The sequence below is a fragment of the Echinops telfairi genome, unplaced genomic scaffold (genome assembly GCF_000313985.2).
Source record: "Echinops telfairi isolate 266 unplaced genomic scaffold, ASM31398v2 ScPeMD7_18;HRSCAF=68, whole genome shotgun sequence".
Taxonomy (NCBI): domain Eukaryota; kingdom Metazoa; phylum Chordata; class Mammalia; order Afrosoricida; family Tenrecidae; genus Echinops; species Echinops telfairi.
In genome coordinates this window covers 49,852,242-49,876,677 of record NW_022103915.1, presented here as the reverse complement: position 1 = coordinate 49,876,677, position 24,436 = coordinate 49,852,242, and the positions used below count along the sequence as shown (strand labels likewise).

At 42.2% G+C, this 24,436-nt stretch overlaps 1 protein-coding gene across 1 annotated transcript in view; it reads left to right on the top strand.

Annotated features, from left to right (window-relative positions):
* Nucleotides 1-677: 677 nt before the first annotated feature.
* TMEM260 (transmembrane protein 260) overlaps nt 678-24,436 on the top strand; it is a 68,953-nt gene continuing 45,194 nt past the window's right edge. The window contains exons 1-3 of the mRNA XM_004698983.3: nt 678-837; nt 10,467-10,498; nt 11,228-11,379. Coding sequence (XP_004699040.3) covers nt 678-837; nt 10,467-10,498; nt 11,228-11,379 — 344 coding nt within the window. The remainder of the gene's footprint in view (nt 838-10,466; nt 10,499-11,227; nt 11,380-24,436) is intronic.

Sequence of the window (24,436 nt, the reverse complement as noted above, 5' to 3'; positions counted from 1 at the left end):
AAACGAATGGTGGCAAATGTTTACTGCAGGTAGCCCTAGTAGTATAATGGGTACCCACACACAGCTGCTAAGCCCCAGGTGGAGGATGCGGATCCACCATCTACTCTTTGGGAGACAAACACGGCGGCTTGCTTCCATAAGGATTTACAGCCTTGGAAGCCCTGCGGAGCAAGGTCACTTAAAGTGGGAGTCAACCAGATGGCAAAGGTTTGGAGGCTGGGAGGCTAGCTTGCTCAGTCTTTCTGTGTAGTTCCACCCCAGGCCACAGAGGGCGGTAAACATCGTTCTTCCCTCCGTTTCCAGCCCTGCGTCTCTCTATCAGAACATACCAAGTTAGTACTCAAGGGGGACTCGTCATAGAGCTGGTACACCTGTGTCCAGCCTCGTTTTCTTGAGAGATTTTTCCATTTCCGTAGTTAGTTACTTTAAAGAAGACTCTGAAACGATAAGCCCCCCACATGTTGAGAGCTCCCGGAAAGCTTGCGGGGCTGTTTCTTGCGCAGCCTCGTTCCCTCCTCCACGCCCTCGCGGAGGATGCTGCGGCCCGACCGGCGCCGCTGGGCCCGGAAGTCGCCGCGGCCCCCCGCCGACGGTGCTCGCGTCTGGGCCGGGGAGCTTCCTGCTGCGCCGCGGCCTCGGGGACCGCCGTCTCCTCGTTCCCTGCCCCTCACCGGCCCATGGGGCTCCATGGAGACGGCGGGGACCCGGCTCCGGGGCGGGCAGCCCGGGCGGGGCCGCGGCACTCCCGGGGCCTCCTGGGCAGCGTCGCCGTGTTCGCCGTCGTGGCCACCGTGTTCACGCTCACGCTGCCCCCGTCGGTGCCCGGGGGAGACTCGGGTAAAGTACTCTCGGAGTCGGCTTCCTGCGCCTCTCCTCCGCTCCTGGAGCGGGCAAGGGCAGCGCCTGACCCTCAGCCTCTTCAGGAGGGGCTCTGGTCCTCCAACCATGGCCCCTTCGCACGAGATCTGAGCTCGGGCTCTCCATCCACCCACTTGTGTCCCGCGCCAACTCTCTGACCCCCACACCCTGGTTTAAAGACACTCTGTTTTCTTTAGCTCTCTCTGGCTTTGGTTTCGCCTGGTGGACTTAACGACCTCTCCACGTCCTCAGGTCATTTTTCCGACCCTAAATTTTTGCTTTCCAAAACTGTATTACTCAGACAATGTAGTCCTCAGAACAAGGTTCCTGGACAGTGTTGTGTGCGGGAGAGATTAAGCACAACCATTACTGAGTAAACAAGGACACGGTAACTACCCTGTTTGCCCGAAAATAAGACAGTGCCTTATATTAATTTTGGCTCCCAAAGATGCACTAGGTCTTATTTTTAGGGAATATCTTACGTTTCCATGAAGAAGAATATGGTACACATTTATTGTTGAACAACAAAAAAGGAAATTTATTACCTGTATACGGTACGGTAGTAGTTGTCATCACAAACCAGCATACCAGACAAACAAACCTACAGTACCAAGAATTTCTTGTTAATACCATTATTTCCATTACAACAATCTATGGTAAATTTACTTGCACTTCCTGTCTGCTCTGGTTGTGCTGCGGCCAACATTGAGCTGCACAGCAGCGCTTGCTACTACAGTCCAGAGTCCAGAGTTACGGTAGCTTCGAGGGGCCTTATTATCGGGGAGGCCTTATGTTCAGGGAGGTCTTATTTTCGGGGGATCCCTTATATTTCGGTGAGAGGCAAAGCTGTAAGTACGTCTTATTTTCGGGGGATGTCTTGTTTACGGGGAAATGTAGTCATGGATTAAGAAGGGACATGTGATTGAGCGTAGGAAAGGGTTATGGCCAGGTCAGAATGGCACACCAGGATGGGCTGCTGAGGTGACATTTCACTTGAAACCTGAACAAGGAGAACCAGCCACTCGGAAATTTAGGAGAGATTTGTTTTGGGGTCTGGCTTCCACAGCTACCCTAAAGGACAGAGCAGAGTTGCTCCTTGGAATAACTGCTCCCGAGGGTTTCGAGACTACATTTCTGCAAGAGTAGATGACAAGGTCTTTCTCCCTGCAGCTCTGTAGCCCACAGTATGCACACACTCAGAGAGTGGGAGGGGGGCAGATGAAGCTTAAAGCGAGCTGCTTTAGTTTTGACTCGGGCCATTGCTGCGATGTATCCTTGATTGATTTCTATGGAGATGTGAATGAGCTCTGGGTTTTGTTTGCCTGCCAAATTAACTTACGCAGTCACACCTAACCATGGCCAATAATTTTGCCAGCCCTGTAAACTCAAGTTAGTGAGAGTGAGAAAGAAATAGAGTGTAATGGTTAGTAGTTTTTCTCTGCTGCATTACAAACCCAAGCCAGACCCACTGCCATCAAGTCAGGTCCAGCTCAGTGACACAGTAGGAACAGACTGCCTCATCGTTCTCCCAAGGATCAGCTGATGGGTTTGAACCGTCTGCCATGAGGTCAGCAGCCTGATGCTTAGCCCACTGAGCCACCAGGGGTCTTTTGCTACAAAGCAAAGTACCTCAAAATGTAAAGATTCAAACATTTTTTAAATCTCGGTTTCTGTGGGTAGGGAATCTGGGGGTGGCTGAGCTTGGTGCTGTGACTCAGGGTCTCCCAAAGGCTTTTTAATCATGGTATGGACTGGACTGCAGTCTTCTCAAGGCCCAATGTGGAAAGATCTACTTCCAAGCTGGATCTTGTGGCCATTGACTGATGACATCAGTTATTTGCCATGTGGGCCTTTCCCAGGATGTCTGGCTCCTCCCAGAGAGACCGCCATCTTCCCTAAGTCTGATGCCTCCGTTCTTTTGCAACCCCATTTCTTCTGCGTTTATTTTATTCTTAGACATGAGTTGATACATCCAGCCACATTTAAGGGAGGGGAATACACAAGAGGTGGGCCATCACATTGAGGATCCTTGGTGGTCTATTTTCACATCACTAACTTCCTCTTTCTCTTGGGGTCTGTTGGATGCACCGGCGCAGCGGGTCATTAGTGTCGTGGGAAGGGCCTTACACATATTTCCAGGTGCATTTTGTTGTTAGGCGCCATAAAGTCCTGATTCATAACAACTCTATGTACAAAAGAACACAGTACAGCCCGGTGCTGTACCATCATCACAACCATAGCTGTGCCTGAGCTCTGTGTCAGACAGTCTCACTGGGCGTCTGCCTCCTCTTCGCGGCTCCTGTACCAAGTATGGTATCCTTCTGCAGGGGCCGGGCCCTCCGTTAACACATCCGAAGTCAGTGAAGTGAAGCCTCACTCTCTTCCTTTCTGAGGATCACTGTGCTTGTGCTGCTTTCAGCCCAGTGCCCCCACCCCCTGCCCCCCAGCCAGTTCGGACACTCTGGAATAGTTACTCTTCTTTGACTTTCAGTTGCCTCATGCGAAAGATGAACAGGGAATAAGGAAGACCAAAGAAAGTCTGCCTTTGAATTATGGTGTTTGCGGAGGTTTATATTAAACAATAGAAATAACTTTCTAGTTGTAAAGCTCATGGTACTCAGAGATTAGGTAGCACTGTATCTTTCACAAAAGGATGGACGGTCACTTTTCTTTGAATGCTTGGGCCAGAAATTTGACAGTGAGGTGAGGAATAGCCATAGCAAACCAAAATAACCCACACTCACGGACACTGAGCCCATCCTGACTCCTAGTGACCTTATGGGACAGGGTCCAACGGCCCCGTGGATTTCTGGGACTAACTCTGAGGGAGTAAACAGCCTCACCTTTCTCCCACATAGCGGCAGCTGTGGTTTTGAACTGCTGACCTTCGGTAAGCAGCATAGGAGTGCATAACCACAATGCCACTTATTGGATACTTGCAATGTGCCAGGCACTGTTTCAGGTGCTTTATATGGATTGCCTTATTTAATCCTCCCAGCAACCATACAAAGCAGGTACCTTAGTACCTTTGAAAGAGGAGTAGACGCTACACTATGCACAAAGTCATCCAGCTAATAAGTCCAGCACTTCGGGGGCGGCGGGGGTGGGGGGTGGGGGTGGGGACGGGACACACACAGATTAACTTTAAACCATTCGTTCTGAAGAAGACCTTCTGATTGTGGTTTGGGTGGAAGCTTTCAGCGCCAGTTGGTCTTCCTTTTAGCAGTTCACATTTTGTTTTGAGACTCCGATGGCAGTCCCTGCAGTGGAATAGCACTGGGGCCCTTCTTCCCTGGGGTTGCTGGTTCCATTCCTCCTCCTCTTCTGCCCCTCCTGCCTTCTGAGCTTTGTCCCTTTGGGATGTGCCCTCTTGATCTCCTGTGGCTGCTTGTCTTAAGGAATTCTTAACTCCTTAGGGTTATTGTTCCTCCTATAGGCCCACATATGATTTAGCTGAAAGTTGGCTTCGGGTGAGCTCTGTCCCAGGTTTTAAGGGTGTCTAAAGACTGCAGTAGTCTTGGGTAGTAGCCTATTGGATCAGTAAGCCTGGTCTTTCTTACTGTTTTGAGTTGCGTTCCACATTTTCCTGCTCCTCTACCCTGGACTGCCTACTATAAAACCTTTTACAGTGGTTAGCCATTAAAGCCGGGTACCATCTAGTTGTTCTGGTTGTAGAGACTAGGGTTCAGGTTCAGACTAGTTTTTCAAGGTTCCAACCCAGTGTTCCCTCCTGGGGGCCCTGGAATGATCCAAGAGGGCTGCAAAAGCAGATGCTTACACTCTCCTGGATTGTGGTCTGAGTAGTTTTCTCCTCTGAAAGGGGCCGGAAGGACAAATAGGTTAGGGAACCTAGGGTGCAGTCTGCTGATCCTTTGGGCCACTGGTTTCCTTGCATCTCTGATTTACATCAATCTTTGTTCCCGACAGGGAGAAGGCAGTAGTTAGTTGCCCAGTACATGGCCAGTCACTTTTAAGACCCCAGGTGCTGCTCACCGAATGTAGAGCATTGGCTTTGTGGACTGTGTTTGTCAATTGTCCTTGATGGCCCCCCAGAGAAACTTGATCTTTTTAACCTCTAATGTGGCATAGTGGTTATACGGTGGGCTGCAAACCACAAGGTCAGCACTTCGAAACCACCAGCTGCTCCTCAGGAGAAAGACAGAGCTTTCTACTCTTACGGTCGTGAAAGATCACTGAGCCAGGCCCACCCTGTCCTGTAGGGTCACCATGAGTTGGCATTGAGTTGATGGTAGCGAGTTTGAGTTTGGTTTGTCAAAGAATTTCATGAAGTGTTTTGTTAAATTTGACATCACATACATACATGGTGATCTTTGAAGTTCATCTAAAGTCTTAGATTGCTTCTTTGCCTCTGGTAATACTGTATTTACCCACACACACACAATAAAGTTTCATCCTTACCTTGAGTTTCCAAACTTTTTAGGTGTTCTAATTTCTTCAGTTTGAAACGGAATCAGTGGTTACTTCTAATATTTTTCATTTTTTGAAAATGATAAATTGCTTTTAAGTATATGGTAGCATGGAAAATCTGCATAGGCATATCATTGTAAATTTTTTGTATGTCTGCATAATACTTGAATGTACTCCTTGAATGTTTGTGTTTATGGAAATATTTTCTATCAATAAACAGAACCCATTACAAAATCAGTATAAAAGCATGCATTCTTTTTCTTCCTTATAAGTCTTAAGTTCTCTTTAAATCCATCACATTGTGTGGCCTTGGTAAACTTATTTTTGCACTACATGTATTCCATGTGTAAAAAGAAGCGAGGCTCGGGATGACTTACAGAGTTGTTTGTACAGCCTGAAGATGGTTGTCTTAGCAGTGAGAAGGAGCCCCGGTGACACAGTGGATTAGGCATTGGGCTGCTAACCCACCCCGCTGCTCAGATGAGAAAGATGAGGCTGACTACTCCTGCAAAGATTTACAGACTGGGGAACCCTGTTTCAAGTCACTATGAGCCAGAGTCCAGTAGTTAATGGGTAGTTAAAAGACAATGTATAACATAAAGAGAACCGATGCTCCTGTTTAGCTGCTAAGCTTCTGTTGACAACTTGCCACAAAGCAGTGGTTCTCAAGCTTGCTTGTACTTCATCTTCAGAGCTGTCTTGGAAGCTGAGGGGCTCATTGGTTTGGGTAGGTTTGGGTTGGGTGGTCAAGGAATCCTCACTTTGAAAAAGCAAGCAGGTACTTGGGATGCAGATCGAGAACTCTGAGGAGACCTTGGGGTGAAGGGTTGGGAAAGGCAGAAACCCAGAGGCCCAGTGAGAGTAACTGCTGCTCATTTCCTCTTTTATCATCATTACCCTTTATAAATGCCGACAGCAGCATTTCCCATCAGCTCTTTATCAAGGATACGTTTACAGGCTTTGAGTAGCAGAACATTTTGTAATAGTTGATGAAGGGAGAACGTTACATTCTAGACTTCTCTCTTTCCTAACAACTCCAGAAAAGACCAACAGCATGTTGACTTTTTGAGTGGAAAGAAGCTAGAGAAAATGGTATATTAATGTTAGTATCATGTATTCAGTGTCTCAATGTTAAGTATATGTCTCAATAATTAAAAAACCAAAAGCCACAAACACAAACCAACTGCTGTCGAGTAGATTCCAATTCATAAAAACTAGATGGTTTTCAGGGCTGTAAATCTCTATAGGAGCAGTCTTATTTATTCCTTTAAGCAGATGTTGAGTTTTAACTGCCAACCTTGTGGTTAGCAGTCTAGCACTCAACCCACTAGCACCACCTGGGCTCCAGTAAATAGAGGATCATGGATAGTCACTGGAATTGATAATGTACATGTACTTCATAGCATGGGGACCTTGTGGCACCACAGTTAAAGCACCTTACTACCAGAAAGTTAGTGGCTTGAATCCTTCAGCCACTTGCTTGGCAGGAGGAAGACGTGACAATCTCTTACTTCCTTAAAGCTTACAGCCTTGGAGACCCGGGGCAACCCTATCTTAACGGATTTGCTGCAAAGTCAGAACCAACTCCACAGCAACAGGTGTGCTTCAGAGCACTGTAGAAAGATAAGAGCTTGCCTTGAGACCAAAGACATTACGTCAGCTCTGGACCAGTCCGGAAGGGAGGGCCCTGGTGGCACAGCAACTTGAACCCCAGCTGCTAGCCAAAGATAGCCGTTCCTCACAAGAAAGGTGTGGCCCACCGCAGAACCACCCTGCCACAGTAGAGGTTAACCGAGCAAGTTTCTCTGGGGTGCCACCAAGGTCAGTTGATCAAAACACAGTCTGTTTCCAGTAAGGTTTATGGCTATATCAACTATAGGGCAGTTCTCTGTCTTACAGGGTCCCAGTGAGTGAGACTTGTGTTAGTGGAAGTGAGTTTTAAAACCACCCTCCCATCCTGGGCTAAAGCTAAGGAGCCCTGGTGGCTTAGTGGCTTATGTCTTGGGCTGCTAACCACCCAAATACACCAGCTCCTCCTCCTTTCTGCTCCCACAAAGACTGATGGCTCAGGAACTCACCGGGCAGGTCTCCCCTGCCCTAGAGGGTCTCTAGAGCTGAACTTCCCTCCTTGGCAGTGAGTTTGTTTTTCTTGTTTGAGCTAAAACTGCTAAGAGCACACTCACCTTTTACAGTAGTTAGAAATCAACACCCTTTTAAACATTTTTCAGACATTTAGAATTTCTTCTAAAAATAACAAATGATACCTTTTAACACTAGGTTTACAAACATATTGCCCATCTACGGGCATGCATCAAATGGACACATGAACGAAACCACACATGGTCTTTAAAAAAACAACTTGCCATATATACGAAGGTGACCAGACGTCCCAATTTGGGCCGGACAGTTCTGATTTTTAACAATTTTTCCCATGTCTTGCGGCGTTTTAAAAAAGTCCTGATTTTTTGAAAGAATGTGTTACAAGCTAGGGTATAAGGTTTTTGGCTGCCATGTGGCTATTTCGCCAGGATATGAGTTTTATCAATGGTGTCCCGCTTTACCAATGTTAAAATCTGGTCACCTTAGTATATACTCAAATATAAGTCAAGTTTTTCAGCACATTTTTAATCCAGTTTTGTGGTAAAATTAGGTGCCTCGGCTGATATTTGGGTCAGCTTATATTCGAGTATATACAGTAATTTAAAATATTATGCTATCAACATATAAATGAAAATGTGATACTATATAAAAGAGCTGATACCAAGGGCTCAAATAGAAAGTAAATGTTTAGAAAAGAATGATGGCAACATCTGTACAAATATGCTTGATATAATTGATGTATGGATTGTTATAAGAGCTGTAAGAGCCCCTAATAAAATCTTAAAAAATATATACATATATATAACATACATTTGAGATATTGAGTTCAATGTATCTTAAGGGTGGGTCCATATGACAATCTCATGGCATTGTGTGTTTTTATATTTGGTGTTACTTTCTAAGAACTTATTGACATACGTTTCTATTTATTAGTGAGGTAATGCTCCTGAAAGAAACCAATCTCCTGGGATTAATAGTTTACATTCACATCAAACTAACGAATATCCGTAGAGATAGGTATGCCACGCCGAGGATTTGAGATTAGAAGGCTTAAAGAAAATGAATCTGGATATATATTTGTTTCGTCCGATGGCTAAAAGTCAATATAAATGCTAGGAGGTAAATGTAAATGGTTTCTGCAGGGTTTTTTTGAGGAAATCAAAATGCGTCAAAATGATGCATGGAAACCTAGTGTTAAAAGTAAATAACATATAAATAATACCTTTAGCCCATATGTTTTCTTGACTTCAGAAACATGAGTTCTCCAGAATATACGTAAAAGATTAAAATATATCTTCTTAGGCACTTGACCTTAATGAGCAATATCTGTCATTGTGTACCCTGAAGGATTTTCTAGGTGCACTAGTGACACAACGCTTTAAGTGCTTGGCAGCTAACCAGGCAGGCGGGTGGCTCAAACCCACCCGTGGTTTCATAGGAGCAAAGGCCTGGAGATCTGCTCCGGGGTGAATCGCAGCCTGGGGGACGCCACGCAGCAGTTGGGCTCTGTGAGGCGGTCTAGCTGGAGCTGAGTCCACACAGCAACGCGAACACCGGGGGCACTCGCAGTTCTGCACCTCTGGGTCGCAATGGGACGGCTGACAATGGGCTGGTTTTTGTCCACCGCGCACTGCAAGAGGGCCTGGGAACTGCTGTGATGTTGCTCCTCCAAGCTGCCCACGACCTTCCCCGAAGTCCTCGTGTGTGCAGGGCTTGAATTGGTTCTTTATGTGCGGCCAGGGGAGGAAGGGGGCGGTGAGAGAGGGAAGAAACTAATTAGCCCGCACGTACAGCAGTCTGAATCAATGCTTGAGCCAGATTCTGGATTAGGCGCACGAGGTGATGAATGCTGCGTGCGGGCCGAGGAAGGCGAGGTGGGAGCTGGTGGGGTGAGGAAAAGTGTCACCGAGCAAATGGCAATTGAACTAGCCCTTGAAGGACAGGCAAGAGTGCAGAGGAAACTATTCCAGAGAGAAAACCTGCAAAAGAGGGGCAACGCCCCGCAGAGCAGGGAGTGGGTCCTCAGATTTGAGAGGAGGGGGCCTACCCCCCTGGATGGCACCGGGGACCTCCTTCATCAAATGGAGGACAGACATCAGGAACTATTAGCCTAGGGAAAAAAATAACTACCTTTAAAAAGTGTTTTGTTTTTCCTTTGTGGGGTGGGGGCTGAGAGGGTCTGGGGTGGAGATAGGGTGTCAAGGTATGTAATAAGCGATTTTGATATGAAAATGAATGCAGGCCAAATATCAATCTAGTTTACTGCTGTAGCCTAAGTCGTAAGAAGGGGGAGGTCTAAGCTATGTTTGGGCCGGTAGAATTGAAGAGTATTGCTCTCTGTTGAAAGGAAGAAAATGAGCGTTAGCACATTTCTTTTCCAAATAGTAGCTTTCATAAATCATTTGTCAGTTAATATTGATTGATTTCCTACGGCGCGTGCACATGACAGTGTCCCAGAAACAATGGCTGGGCCCTGGATACTTCAAACGGGGCCTAACATGGACAGTGAGTGAGTGTCTAATGTTGATGAGCAACTAAGAAGGAGGGCTGTGTAATAATATAATGGTTTATTGATTTGGAAAAGGAAAACTGTGTTATGGCAGAGCATAACAAAACAACCTGGAATGTATTCCGCTATGTCCAGCCTAGTTAATATGGAGAAGCTATGCAATGCCAAGGTCACTAGTGTGGCACATCTTACTCTGAGTACGTACACGTACGTGCCTGCACCCTTTCCTTAGCTTAAAATGGAATCCTTGAGGGATGTTCTATACTTTGAAGCAGTAACTATAGATTTTCAAGGGAATGCCACTCTCCCAGGATGGAGAATGAGCATTTCTTGAACGAAAATTTGCCCTTATTTCCATCGGCCAGTGAGGAACTATCAAAGATAGTTCGTTCAGTAAGATCTACGGGAGAGCATGTCCTTTCACTGTTCCATGCTGTTAAATCTCTATAGAGTTACAGTTTTTTCCAGTCCAATTAATGCAAAACCCCAATGCAAGCATTTGGATTTTGAAAACTTTGGAGGAGTGTCATTTTCTAACAGTAATTATTGGTTTTACATTATTTTTTCACAGGGGAACTGATCACCGCCGCCTCTGAGCTCGGAGTAAGTATTCGTTTTATTGTTTAGTCAATGCTCTCATTAACAGTTTTAGGAATTAAGAAAGTTTAATTAAGCATGGAGTAAAGTAGATTAATTTATTTTTCAAACCCCAGTTTTTACTAACTTATAAGTACAGTATGTGACAATTTACCCTAAGTTCTAAATCCAATTAAACGAAATTATAAAGCAAAGCTTTCTACTATATATACAGTAGCTGGCTTATTATCACCCCAAATTTTGTATAAGCTGTGGAGAATAAAGTAAATCGGGTTAACGCTTTCAATAAGTTTATTATTTAATAAACTTTATTATGGTGTGTGATCCCCTTAGGCAAGACCTTAGGATTGTGAGCTATGGTAATCCGATAGCAGTGTGGTCTTTTAACTTTCCAGTGAAGAGGATGTTTCAGAACCTGCTTTCCCTCCCCACAGCCTTTTCAATGACCCTAATGTACTGTGAGCCCAGAGAACGAATGGCGTACGACCTGACAATGAACTATGTCATCCTTTCTCTAGGTAATGCACCATGTGATAGAAGCTGCCAAATCTACTAAAGAAAATATTTGTTTGTATTGGCACAAGGGGATTACAATGGGAAACCACTATTCAAACATTCAGCCATTGGTGCTTAATTGTTAGACTTGTCTGAGGAGCAGTTACTTTTCAAATAAAGCCAGTGTAACTTCTCCTTCCCCAGATGAAAATTTTCTAACTCTTGCTCATTTTTCCGAAGGTTGCCCATCCTCCTGGCTACCCTTTGTTCACACTGATGGCAAAACTGGCCATTATCCTGTTTCCTTCTGGCTCCGTTGCCTACAGGGTCAATCTTCTCTGTGGCCTGTTCGGAGCAGTCGCTGCAGCCTTCCTCTTTTTCACCGTTTTCAGGTAAAGTTATGGGTCACCCCAAATTAATCTTGCCTAATTGGAGATGCAGTGTTCTTCTGGCCCAAGGAAGTTAAATTTAATTCCCACCCCCACCCCCAGATTACAAAATAGGCTACCGATACTCATACAGTTGTTGCTGGGTTTGGGCTACCTCCTAGGATTTCACGTTCTCAAGTTTGCCGTGATTTCTTATGCATCTTGTTCATCTGCGTTTCCCCTCACCAATGATTGCATGCAGTTGGTTCCGCTTCACGTCATGGAGTGGAGGTGTCACCAGCTCATTATCACAATTCTCTGGGTAGGCAGAACTAATGAGGGTTGTCATTTTATGAAGATGCAGATAGGCCAGTTCAGTTTAACAATATGAAGTTCATCTTTTGGGTAAATGGGAGATATCATTTAATTAATCACAGTATTGTTGATGGACAGGTGCCTATCAGGTCTGGTGGTAATACCTAATTATATTTGTAGTCTGAACATTGACAGATATATATATATATATATATGAAACTATTAGCTGAGGAAATCAATTTGGGATGTGCCTTTAGTAATGTTTCATTTTGTTCCATTATGGTTCTAAGGAAGGTGGGCAAATTAGAGCCCTCACACTTCATGGATGGAAGTTTTTTTCAGGATGCTTTTTAAAACTCAGTCCTTAGTTTAGGTTGTTGGTAAACTCATTTGTCTTTGACCTTTCTCTGTTTCCCACATTCATAACTTAGTTGAATATGTGCCTAAAAGGATTATAGTGAAAAATGCAAATTCTGTTTTGGTACAGAGGAAAAACGAAGGTACTTCTTAAAAACACTGTTCCTGATTATATTATAAAAACAAATAGTTTTGCTTGTAAATATATTACAATTTGTACAGGCGTAATTTCAAATTAAATATTTGGAGACTAATATTTTTATTATTGTTAGAGGCATAGCACTGTCCTTTAGCTAAATTGTTTCTAAATTTCCTTGTATTATACATGGAATGATAAATGCTGACATTATTTTGATTCTAAAATTTGCTTTTAAACCTCTTTGTTGAAAGCTTTCAGATTCTAATATTCTAAGTTTTAATAATTTGCCAAATGTTTGTCTATATTATTTAATTTATTTCTATTTCAGTCCTACCGATTCTGCGTGATGGCTAAACCTTTAATTAAGCATGAGCTATTTAAAACAAGATCTCTTTCTGTACTGATTAATGTTATGAATGCTTTTTTTATTTTATTTTTTTTATGAATGCTTTCTTTTTAGCAAAGTGGTTTGAATAACCTTTGTTCGAGTTCTTCTTTCTGAATCTTTCATAATTAAAATTCTGTCAGTATCTCCTCTAGGAAAAAACTGATCTAATTTTATTTTAAAACATCTAGGCTGAAATTTAGAACTTTCCTGTTCTGTATTTAATGGATGTGTTATGAATTTTCCTAAGATATTTTAAGAATAGAGACATATTAAGAAAACTAATATTTTGATAAATACTTAATGTCCATAACTATATTTTAGAGGATCCTTTATATAAAATATATTTTAATGTTAATCCAGTACATATAAGTAGCTAGTGTACATATAAATAGCGTTTCGTCTTCTAAAACCTTTTCATGTTTTTCAACATATTAAGTGCTGATAACATTTCTACTTGAATTTTTATAGTAGATAATGGATTTTAGATTAACATCCTAGCCTGCAACCCTTTTCTTTTAAGATAGTTTTAATGATATATATGTATATTTATATATATTTATATGTGTGTGTTTTCTTACTGAGTTGTGCTTTAATCGGAACTCTTAATTTGATAAAACTGGATATTTGAGTGGCTTTAGTATTAGAGTACTTTGGAAGTAAAAATTTGTGCTTTTTTTTTCCTTTCCAGAAAAGGAATCTAACGATATCATCTCTTACATACATTTGAATGTGAAAATACTTCATTATTTTGAATACAAATAATTGACAAGGTACATGTCCTTTGGGAACAACCTAGTTCAAGTGGCAAATCTGTTTTGTCAAACAATAGACACCCTTCAGAAAGGAGCAAGCCATCTCTATGGTAATAGGACTAACAGTAGCCTATTGATTGAGCGGAAGAAGACATTATACAATGTCAGCTGGCTTGTTACAATTTCATTTGTTGTATGACCTGAACTTAACCTTTAAAACCTTTCTTCTGTGAACGTAAACCCAGCAGCAGGACACAGTTCTGCTGGGCCATTACAGTGACCGCGTCTTCCCAGCTCCCTTGTACTGTTAATGTACTCCTTTACAGGCCCACTCCTTTACCAGCATTTGTTTAGGGCACATCCCACTACTTTATTCGTTTACAGACAAAATCATAATTCCATGTCGTTCTTGAGTATTGAAGGGTGTTGGTCCAGGAAACAGTTTTATTCTCTCCCCTCTCCACTCTCCACCCCACCCCCCAGTCACTTAAAAGAACATTACAGTACACGTAGGATTAGTGCTGACTGGTGTGCGGTAAATTAATTCTTTTAACAGATTTAAGTTTTTTTTTCAGGTAATTGTTCACATAGCATTCACTATATTTAGCTCTTGGGGTTGACATAAAGACCTTCTGTACCTTTTAAACAAAGATTGTATTTCAAAAGCAAATTTCTGTTTAAATGTGTTGATATAAAAAGCTCTGTTGGTTTTTTTTTCTCCCCCCCCCCACAGTAAACATGACTTAGATTGAAAGAACAATTTATTTGTTGTTTCCAATTACTGTGTAATTTTTGCTTTTCGTGCATCTTTTCCCTTGCTTCTAAAAGCTGTACGATGTCATTAACACTGCCTTTTGGGTCAGTCTTTCCTGATGGTTCCCAAGACTGCATCTAGATGTGTTTTGCTCGATGCGGAAAGCATGCGAGGAGAAAGCAGCGCCCAGAAAGCACTCTGCCTGTGGTAGTCTATTGAAGTTAAAGTAGTACGAGTGTGACCGTTGTTTCTCCAGGGAGTCGTTGATGAGTTTTCCCCTTCCGGGGAGTCTTTGTTTTTTTAAGCCTTTATAAGCATTTAAACATTATATTCCCCTTCCCAAACCCATCGCAACACAGTTGATTTTAACTCATAGCAACAATAGACAGAGTCGATCTGCCCCATAGTTTCCAGCAGAAACCGTCCGGAAGCAGACTGCCATGTCTTTCTCCACAGAGCAGCCGGCAGGTTTGAACCGCCCACCTTTCCACCCACCTTTCCACGTGTGGTCCAGTAGTTCACCACTGCCCCACCAGCGCTCCTTAAGCAATATTTTAGGGCATTTCATCTGATTTCACTTATATGAAATAGTATTCATTTTATTCATGTGTACATCTGTGTAGTTAGGACTGTGTACATCACAGAGGCAGTGACTTCTAGAAACAAGGATTTTCTCCTTTGGACTCCTTAAAATTTCATCCTAGGATGATATTTAAAGTATGATGATGTCCTATTTGAAATCCACAAAACTGATTTGCAAAAAATCAAGGTAGCCTGGATCACCATTCTGGGCACCATTTAACACTATTTGAAGTGTACCATTATTTCCTAAGGAGCATCTAAATAGGTCTTAAATACTAAATACAGAAAAAAACAAACTAACTAAATATAGGAAGCCACTGCCATTAAATGTCTTCCTGTTCCCATTTCATGTGTTCTGGTGCCACTGAAACAGAGTGGCCTACACTGACAGCATCGCATAAAAATGATGTGCCTCTGGGAAAATTTAAATTGCCTGTGATCTCAAAAGAGGACATAGCTAGTATCATTTCTTGTGGTAGTTACAGCCCAAGAAGTATGCCCTCCACATGGGAGTCAGGAGAGCCTTTTCAGACAATTACAGACCAAATGGAAGGATAGAATTCACTCAGCAGTTTTGTCAGGCATTGTGTAAACTGGAAAAAAAAAAATCCAACAGCCAAAAAAACCAAAACAAACCTATGTTGTTGTTTGTTTTTTTAATACAAATTCCAAGCTCATTTTAAAGACCATCAGATTTAAAGCCTTGAGCACTAAATAAGCAGTCGATCAAATACTTCCCCCCCACCCTAAAAAGTGCCATTACATGAGCAGCTTTCAAGCACCGGGACGATTGTACTAGTGAGAGACCAGATCTTTTCCTGTCAAGCAGGTGACCTAGAATACGTGAATGTCAACAGTCATTAAAGGTATCTGGAAACTATGCCTGCTTACAAAAGAAACTGAAAGGTCAATTTCAGTTCTAGATGGTTATCTCTTGGCAGATTGTTTTGTGGTTTTTGTCTTGTTTTTTCCTGTTCTTCAGGACTCTATGTTTGTAAGCATTATGTTGCTGCTGAGAATTAGTTTGGTTAAACTTTTGGAAACCGAACACTTGATTCTGTGCAGTCTGCCAGCTATTCCTCTGCTTCTGCTGAAGGTCCATTCAGTGGAGAATCAAATGCCGTACCTTAAAGAATGCAGTCTCCTGCTTAAGGGACATTTGGATTTTCCAGCTTAAAGGGTCTTTCAGATTATTGCCATAGAGAATAAGATGAGGCGCTTCCTAATTTCAAAAGTAACTATGCATAAGGAACAAATTGTCACCAAGTTGCTTTTTTTTTTTTTTGTAGCTGAAGAAGAATGGCAAATACTGGAGCATTAATTTCCATTCAGGAGAATATCTGTCTTGATCCCTGGTTAATTGATCATATATTTCTCTCGTACTCGTCTTAAAATTGCATTGACTCGGACTGGTTTAAGCACATTAAGAGCTTGGCTCATTTGCATTTTCTTCTAAGTGGAGGGACATATTAGGCTGAAATAGCGGCGCTTCATTTGGAAGGGGGGAAAAGCGGGGCACAAACTCTTTTTTTTGGTTTTTTTAAAGACTGTAGCGTCCTTTCTGACAGCTAGTCAGAGTTAGAATTAGTTCAAGGAAATGTTAATAATGCACTGCCTGGCCTAATCCCTTTGATATCACCAGGTATCCTCCTGTTCATGGGTTAATTGCTTTAAAAGCGAAGGCAATATTCTGAGCGGTGGGCCGCTTCACCTTTTCACAGCTGTTACCATTGAGTGACAACTAAATCCCATGTGTAAGATGAGGAAGAGCTCAATCTCCAATTGGGAGAAAATTTATGTAAACCGCAATCCCTTCAGAATGTGCGGAAGTCATAGACTTTCTTGATTTACTCTGCTTTTCCCAGAAAGCTCTATTGTTCACTTCCCTAAGTCCCATCAACCCTTTGTAGCAGAATATCACAGCGGCAGCAGATAGCTTGAAATATATAAATGCTATCATAGCTCTGATTAATAGCAGTGCTTATGAGTCAAGTCTGATAACAGTACAGCTCTCCACTCAATTTCAGATACTGCTAATGGAATCTGTCTTCTCCAATTGTAATATGAGAAGCCCTAATTTGCCATGGAGCTTGGAGCTGTCACCAGTAGGGGATTGTGGGGTCAGATGGGAGCTGCCAGGTTTTTGCCCTGCAGCTTGTATCTCTCACTTTGAATAGAGCAGCCCCCTGCCTGCCAGTTAGCTGATAGGCCGCCGTGGGGTTTATGCCACTATATACAATAGAGGAGGGCTCCACAGGCTGACTTTATAATTGTGAAGCTAGCTCATATTTCCACAGCCACTGTGCTGCATAATTTCTAATAAGTGGTTTTTAACAAATGTCAGATTATGAAAAGTTTCCTCAATTACAAAAACTTATAAAACATTGAGATTGCTAAATCTGCCTCCTGCCGCGATTTTACCTCTCTGGAGCGCGCCCTCGGTGATGATGTCTAACTATCGCAAGACTTGGCGTAGCTTTCCCTTTAAAAAACACAAATAACATTGCAGATCGCGGTTCGTCTGGACTCACGGCTTTCCAGAGCCACAAAAATAGAGCGCAGGCGGGATAACTGGAAATATCAAACTCGCCTCCAGGCCTCTGCAGAGTAACGTTTTAGTCTGCAACCGCGGTACCGTTTCATTGGCTCGTGTCGCCGAAGGAAGCCGTTTCATACCCTCCTTCCCCTGCGAGTTTCACTTAGCAGGATGTCTGGAGTTGGCATTCGAGACTTTTAGCATCTTCTGGATTAGAGTTAAGCAGCCTCTTTGAAATTCCATGTGAAAAGGGGCTTCGTGGGACGCCAGTACCTTTGGCTGGTGCCTTGGAGGATGATAGGCAGGACTGTCCTCTTACACGGCACCGTTACTACTGAATGTAAAATACACTGCCACGATCGAGTGAAAAGCCAGTGCTGAGGTCCTGTATTTTTAAACATTTCAAGCAGAACCCACTGCTACCTTTAAATTTGGGTTATTTTAAACTAGGCTGCACCTCAACTGGACCTCGCCTCCAGTTCTACAAGCTATTTGTTGCAACACGAACCGGTCATGCAGTGTAGAGTGAATGGTGCTGGTTCCTACAAAGCCAAGTTCAGTGTGTTTTAAAAATAGATATTCGGGTATAATTTTGTATACCCAAGACTCACTGCCATCCAATCGGCTTTGACTCATAGTGACCCTCTAAGACAGACAGACAGACCGGTACAACCCTGCAGGGTTTTACAGACCATGAATCTTTATGGGAGCCTCTCTTTCTCCCAGGAAGCAGCTGTTAAGTTTGAACCACTGACCTTTGCAGATAGCAGCTCCGCCATAACTGTGCCACTGTGCAGCTAGGGGTCCTTGTAAGTTCATGGGATATAATAAAATGAATTGTTCTTAACCTTGAATAACACTAGTTAGTTGATGGATAAATCTTAATTCTAATGGAAATGGTATGATTATGTTGTGCTTTTTCCATTCTGAAGGCTTTTAAACATTTCCCCAATTTTACTTAGTGGTTTTAAATCACGACTAATACTGTGGGCATTTCCTTTTAGCACAGTGGAAGTTAATACTTTGTAGCTGACATTTTAGAGCAGAAGCAATTCTCTTCTTGATTTGCATTAGTGAACCAGAATTAACCGAGGTAGGCTTTCCACCTGGAGTGGGAGTACATTTTTATGAAATTCGAGAAAAGGAGGATATTATGTGAAGTCATTAGAGATGAAGATGTTTTTAGTCCTCTTAGATATGGTGATGGTGATATTTGCTAACCAAAAAAGGTTGGTGTTTTGAACCCATCAGCTGCCCTGTGGGAGAAAGATGTGACCCTCCTGTTCCGTAAAGGTTGACAGCCTTGGAAATCCTATGGAAAAGTTCTACTCTGTCCTGTAAGTTGGAATCGAGCCAACAATGAGTTCTTATGCCACCCACTATATTACTGATGTCTGCTAGTTATTTCTAAACTTGAAAAGATTTAGCTCCTACTGCTCTCTAAGTTGGAGCCCCGGTGGTGTCATGGTTACAAGCTGGGCTGTTAGCTGCAAGGTCAGGAGTTCGAAACCACCAGCCGATCCACAGGAGAAAAAGTGGTCTTTCTCTTTGAGTTTTTGGAAACTTAAAGAGACAGATCTACACAGTCCTACAGGGCCACTATGAGTGGACATCAACTCGATGGGAATGAGTTTGGTGCTTTTCGGTTGTTTGTTTTTTAGTTCTATAAGTTGAAGCCCCGGTGGCGTAGTGGGGTATAAGCTGGGCTGCTAACTCCAAGGTCAGCAGTGGGAATCTACCAGTGCCCCCCAGGAGAAAAAGGCTTTCTATTCTTGTTAAAATATACACCCTCAGAAACCCACAGTGGCAGCCCTATAGGGTCGCTATGAGCAGGAATCCACTCCATGGCAGTGAGTTTTTTTGCATTCTCTAAATGGCCACTGACTCTCTTTTGCGCACAGGCCACATAATAGATGCTCAATGCCCACTTGCTCTAAGAATGTTGAGTGAACTAAGTACAGTACTGCACCTTTCAGTAGCTTAACTTCTCTGCTTGCCCATCCTCTCGGTGGATTGAAGAGATCCAGGCATGGGTGTTTATGCAAACGAGCTAGAAGGGCACATTTTCATGAGCAAGACCCAGAAAGATAAATATTTGGGAATGGTAGATTTGTTGCTAATTTTGCCCTTTTCCCCACTATCCATTGCACATTTTAAATCATCTGTTTAAGTTGACACCAATAGTAATTTATTTAGCAACAATACTCAGATGCTGCAGGTGGCCTGCAAACTCAAAATAGGAGTTGTAGATGTGGATGGAAGGAAGGTCTGTGCCTTCCACATTGCTTGGGTTTGTTTTTGTTTGGTTTCCTTTCTCTCTCTCTCTATCTCTCTCTCTCTTGCACTAAAGACAAATACATGCATGAGCTTGCATTGAAGAGAAATACATTCATGAATTTTATGAGGCACGTCAAATGGGTGTTCCAAAAGAATTTCAGGTTTCTGTTATTTGCCTTTTGATTGCAGGTTAGACAAACATGTGACTACACATGAAAATCAAATACCGAGCAGTGGAAAGAAAAATATACCTTATCGTCAATAGCAAACCTGTGCCGGTGGTATAAATTGTAACCTCCTGTTTTATCCATTGTGTCAACAGATGAATAGTGTTCCATCAGGGAGAAAACTACTATGCAATCAGTCCCTTGCTTCGGAATCTTATTTAGGCCTCACAGATTTTATGGATAAAAAAAGAAGACAGTTACGCTTTAACCAAAGGATTCTCATCTTTACATTTGCTAGGATACTCTTAAAAGCATCTCATCTTCCCTCTCCCAGTGGAGAATTTGTTACGTCAATGATCTCTCCTTTCCATACTCTCTCTCCTGCTCTCGGTGTGACTTGCTTACTGACAGTCACTGCTCCAGTGATCTTAGTATTAACTGCAGTAAAAAGAAACTAGGAAGATTCGATTACTATAAGTATACCAAAGAATAGTTTTATGCTGTAAAATATATTTATTTGCATAAAACCAAGCACACTGCAATAGCTTTTGGATTATTTGACATTCTGAATCTGGGGTCTCATTGCTTCCCTGGAGGAGTGAGAAACCTTAAGAATTAAGTATATATTTTTAATACTGTAAAGACTTGATTCTGGTTATTCTTAGGGACACATGACTATCTTTTATAATACATCAGTTGTGTTATTAAAGTTACCATCGGATTGGTGTTTGAAGATGGGATCTTTTCTCCATGTGACCTTATAAGATTATATCTTCCCATAAGTCAGCTTAGATTCTAAAAAATCCATTTTATTGGAAGAAATCTTTCCTTTGACCTTCTGCTATGAGACTCTTTGAGAATTATATTGTGAATAGAAGGCATTTTTTCCTGATAATATGTTTAATTCATAATGAAGTGTTTTTCAGTTAAAATGGAAAATAGCTTAGGCTATTTGGCAATAAATTAATAAGTTATGAAGAAAATCATTCTCATTTATAACCTCATTGTAATTTATCCTTTTTTTCTCCAAAATACTATTGTTTGGTTGAAATCAATGCATCAATTTCAATAGAGATGTAGTTTTTTTTAATTTTAATGAGTTCATTTTTAGATTCCACTTTAGTAGGCTAAGTGTAATTAAAAGATATATTTGAACTCTTATTTTCTTTTTATTAATCATTTTATTGGGGGAATCTTACAAATCTGATAACAATCTATCATTCAGTTGTATTAAGCACACTTGTACATATGTTGCCATCAACATTTCCAAAACATTTTCTTTCTACTTGAGTCCTTAGTATCAGCTCTTTTTATTCTTCCCTCCTCCACCCTCCCATCCTAGTGAATCCTTGATCAATTATATATTATTATTGTTATTTCGTATCTCACATCGTCCTTTGTCTGCCTTCACCCACATTTCTGTTATTCGTCCCCCTTGGGGGTTGGGGGAGGGGTGTACTTTCTTATTTAAAAAATAATAATTTCTTAAGACTTGTTATTTAAAAGAATTAACTAAATGAAAATTAAAATAGGCCTCTTAGGTTGCCAAGTGAAGAAACACAATAATGTTTTTAATTATAGCATTTTTATTTGTTAAAAATATTAATCAGACAGTAGGAATTATTTATTTTGTCTGATTTTTTTAGAGTACTTATTTTACCTACAAGTCATTGTCACATTAGGCTTTATGAATGATATAAGACAGCCTGTTTTATGGGCTTAGAAAAATTTTGTTTAAACTCATGCTTAAATAATAACATTAAACTGGACATGCCTTCCATGTAGTTTTAGAAGGAAGATTACTGAGCCAGAAATTGGGCTGCCAATCCATTTGACAGTATTGCAGGTACTAAGGTGTCTGAACATGCTACTTAAATAATTTAACCATACCAAGAGTTTGATACATATATGTTGCCTTTTTGAGAAAAAAAACAAAACCAACAACCCATTACAGTGAATTAATTCTGCTTAGAGTTCTTGCCCCCCCCCCCCAAATACAAGTGGTACCCATCAAAACCCAGATGTGATGTGAGGCTGATAGAACATTTGGAGTTCCTTCCACCACGTCAGACTGTTCATCAAGCTTTCTTACCTGACCTCACTCCATGGACTCCTTTTTGTTTCCATGAATGAAGAGGGACATGAAAGGACCATGATTTGATAATGTAGAAGAGGTGAAGAAAAAACTGAGTGAGGTGCTATCAGCCATCCAAACAGATGGGTTTGAAAAATGTTTCCAAGAATAGAATTGCAGATTTGACAAAAATATATTAAGTGTAACAGAGAGTACTTCGAAGGTGATAAGGTTGTCTTGTAAGAAAAATTTAAATGCATAGCTCTGGAGGAAAAAAATTCCAGGTTTTTTTTCGGTACCCCCTTGTATGAAAACTCATTTTTAAAATCATCAACAGGCACCTTCATTGAAAGGGATGATATCTGACCAGATTCCCAAGCTGACAAAGACACCTGTGAACAGCAAAGACAGTGAACACTTGGAGACTAGGGATTCTGTGGACTCAGAAAGACATTTTTAAAAACCAAAACTTTTAAAACAGATGATAAAAGTACTTTGTTCACCTTTAGAAAAATCCCATTGTTTGATTTTTTTGTAACATCTCTTCTGTCCATTTGATCTTTCCTGCATCTCAAATATGTAGTGGTGCATTGATTTGGAAGAGTCATCAATATTTGGTTCAATAAGGCATAAGTTAGAAACTTTGGGGACTCTTTTTTGAAACTTCACAGAAATTCCAGAAAATGTAATAGACTTTCGTTACACATCAGTGTATGAAAGACAATACAAGTAACTGCGGATCTTCTATATTTTATTATTCTTTGAAATATTATTTTGATAGCCAAGGATTACATCAAGTAACATGAAACAAAAATGATTTTAAAGTAAATTTAGGTCAATATTCTTGCCAAAAGAGCACTCAAACACTTAAAGTATAGATGGTTATTCCTTAAGTTTCTGGAACATGTATACACTTCACATTAGTGGGTTATGTGTTATGCCGCAAACCACAGGATCAGCAGTTCAAAACTACCAAATGTTGTATGGAAGAAAGATGAGGCTTTCTACTGTAAACACTCAGTCTCCGAAACTCACATTGGGCAGTTCTACCCTGACCCAAGAGGGCCACTATGAATCAGAATTGACTTACTTACAGTAAGGGTTTTTTTTTTTTAAATAGGTGAAGAAAATGAGAACAAATCCCTTATTTTTTCCCCCTTTCATTTCATTTATTTCCCTGGTTTCCAAGGGTGTACATCTTTAGTGGAGCAGACTGCCTGACATCTTTCTCCCACAGTGCACTTGGTGGATTCAAACCCCTGACCTTTCCCACATGTGTAAGCCGCTATGCCACAGGGGCTTCGAGTGAACATAGTCTGGAGCTGCGTTTCGCAACCTGTGGGTCGCAACCCCTTAGGGGTTGAAAGACCCTTTCACAGGGGTCGCCTAAGACCATTGGAAAACACCTCTTTCCGATGGTCTTAGGAACCAAGACACCGCTCTCTCTCAGTCTCCAGGCGGGCCCGCCCACATGCAGATACGCCCACATACGAGTACCCATCGTGAACACCTACCCATGCTACACCATGCTTCAAGACAAAATATCATTTATTTGTCATTAGAAATAAATATTCACAATATAGAATTACATATTGTTTTTGTGATTCATCACCATGCTTTCATTATGTTCAATTTGTAAAAATGAAAATACATCCTGCATGTCAGATATTTACATGACGATTCATAACAGCAAAATTATGGCTATGAAGTAGCAGTGAAAATAATGTTATGATTGGGGGTCACCCACATGAGGAACTGTGTGACAGGGGCGCGGCCTGAGGAAGGTTGAGAACCACTGGGCTGGGGGAGGAGAGAGCTGTGCTGAGTGGAAGCACTTAGCCCAGTGCAGACCCTGCCGCGGTCCAGGTATAGAGAACCGCGTGGGCCACGAAACCTAGGGGTGCGAAGCAGCGTCTAAGCATCGACTCTCAGGACAAATAGTTTTGATGAAAATCTTGTGACTTTGAAACCAGCTTCAGTCAAGTCTTCTCCATCCCGAGCTGTGTTCAGCAATGATGTCCCTGCTCCACTCTCTAAGAGTGTGAGCCCGCCCCCCACCCCGCTTTCAGCTCCCTGCCCCCTCTCTAGCAGGGCATCAGCTTTCAGTCTTCTCATGCCCCGTTGTGTCCCTCACTTATCTTCCGTTTAATCGAGACCTAGAACGTTTTGGTCTTCCCTCTTATTTCCTTGGTCAGCCCCTTGGGAGCTCTTGTGATGTCATGAATTGAGTGTGGGGCTGTTCACTGCAGGACCAGCAGTTTGAATTCACCAGTAGCGATTAGTAGGAAGATGGGGCTTTTGGGTCCTGTAAAAATTCTCAGTCTCAGAAACTCAAAGGAACACTTCTGCTCTGTCCTAGGGGATCACTGTGATTTGAAATCGAATCCATGGCAGTGGGTGTTTGGGTTTGGTCAGCCCCCTTCTGGCTTGACACCCTTCCCTTCCCCACCTACCCAGTGCCATGGCTCCTTACCTCAACTCCCTTCCTCTCTTGTCCCTTTGTCCTCCTGACCTAACAAAGCGCCCAGTCCTGACTGTACCCCGCGTCTGCAGCCCTGCTGCAGGGCAGGCTGCTGCAAACCTGAATGCAGCCCTGCAGAATGGTGATGCTCCTCCAGGGTGTCCAACCCCAGGGGGGCGCTCACTGCTACCCTCACAGGCTGTGTTTGTCCCTCCCCGGCTGCTGAACTCTTCCACAACAGATATTTCAAATCGACTTTTCTTAACCCGCTAGTTTATA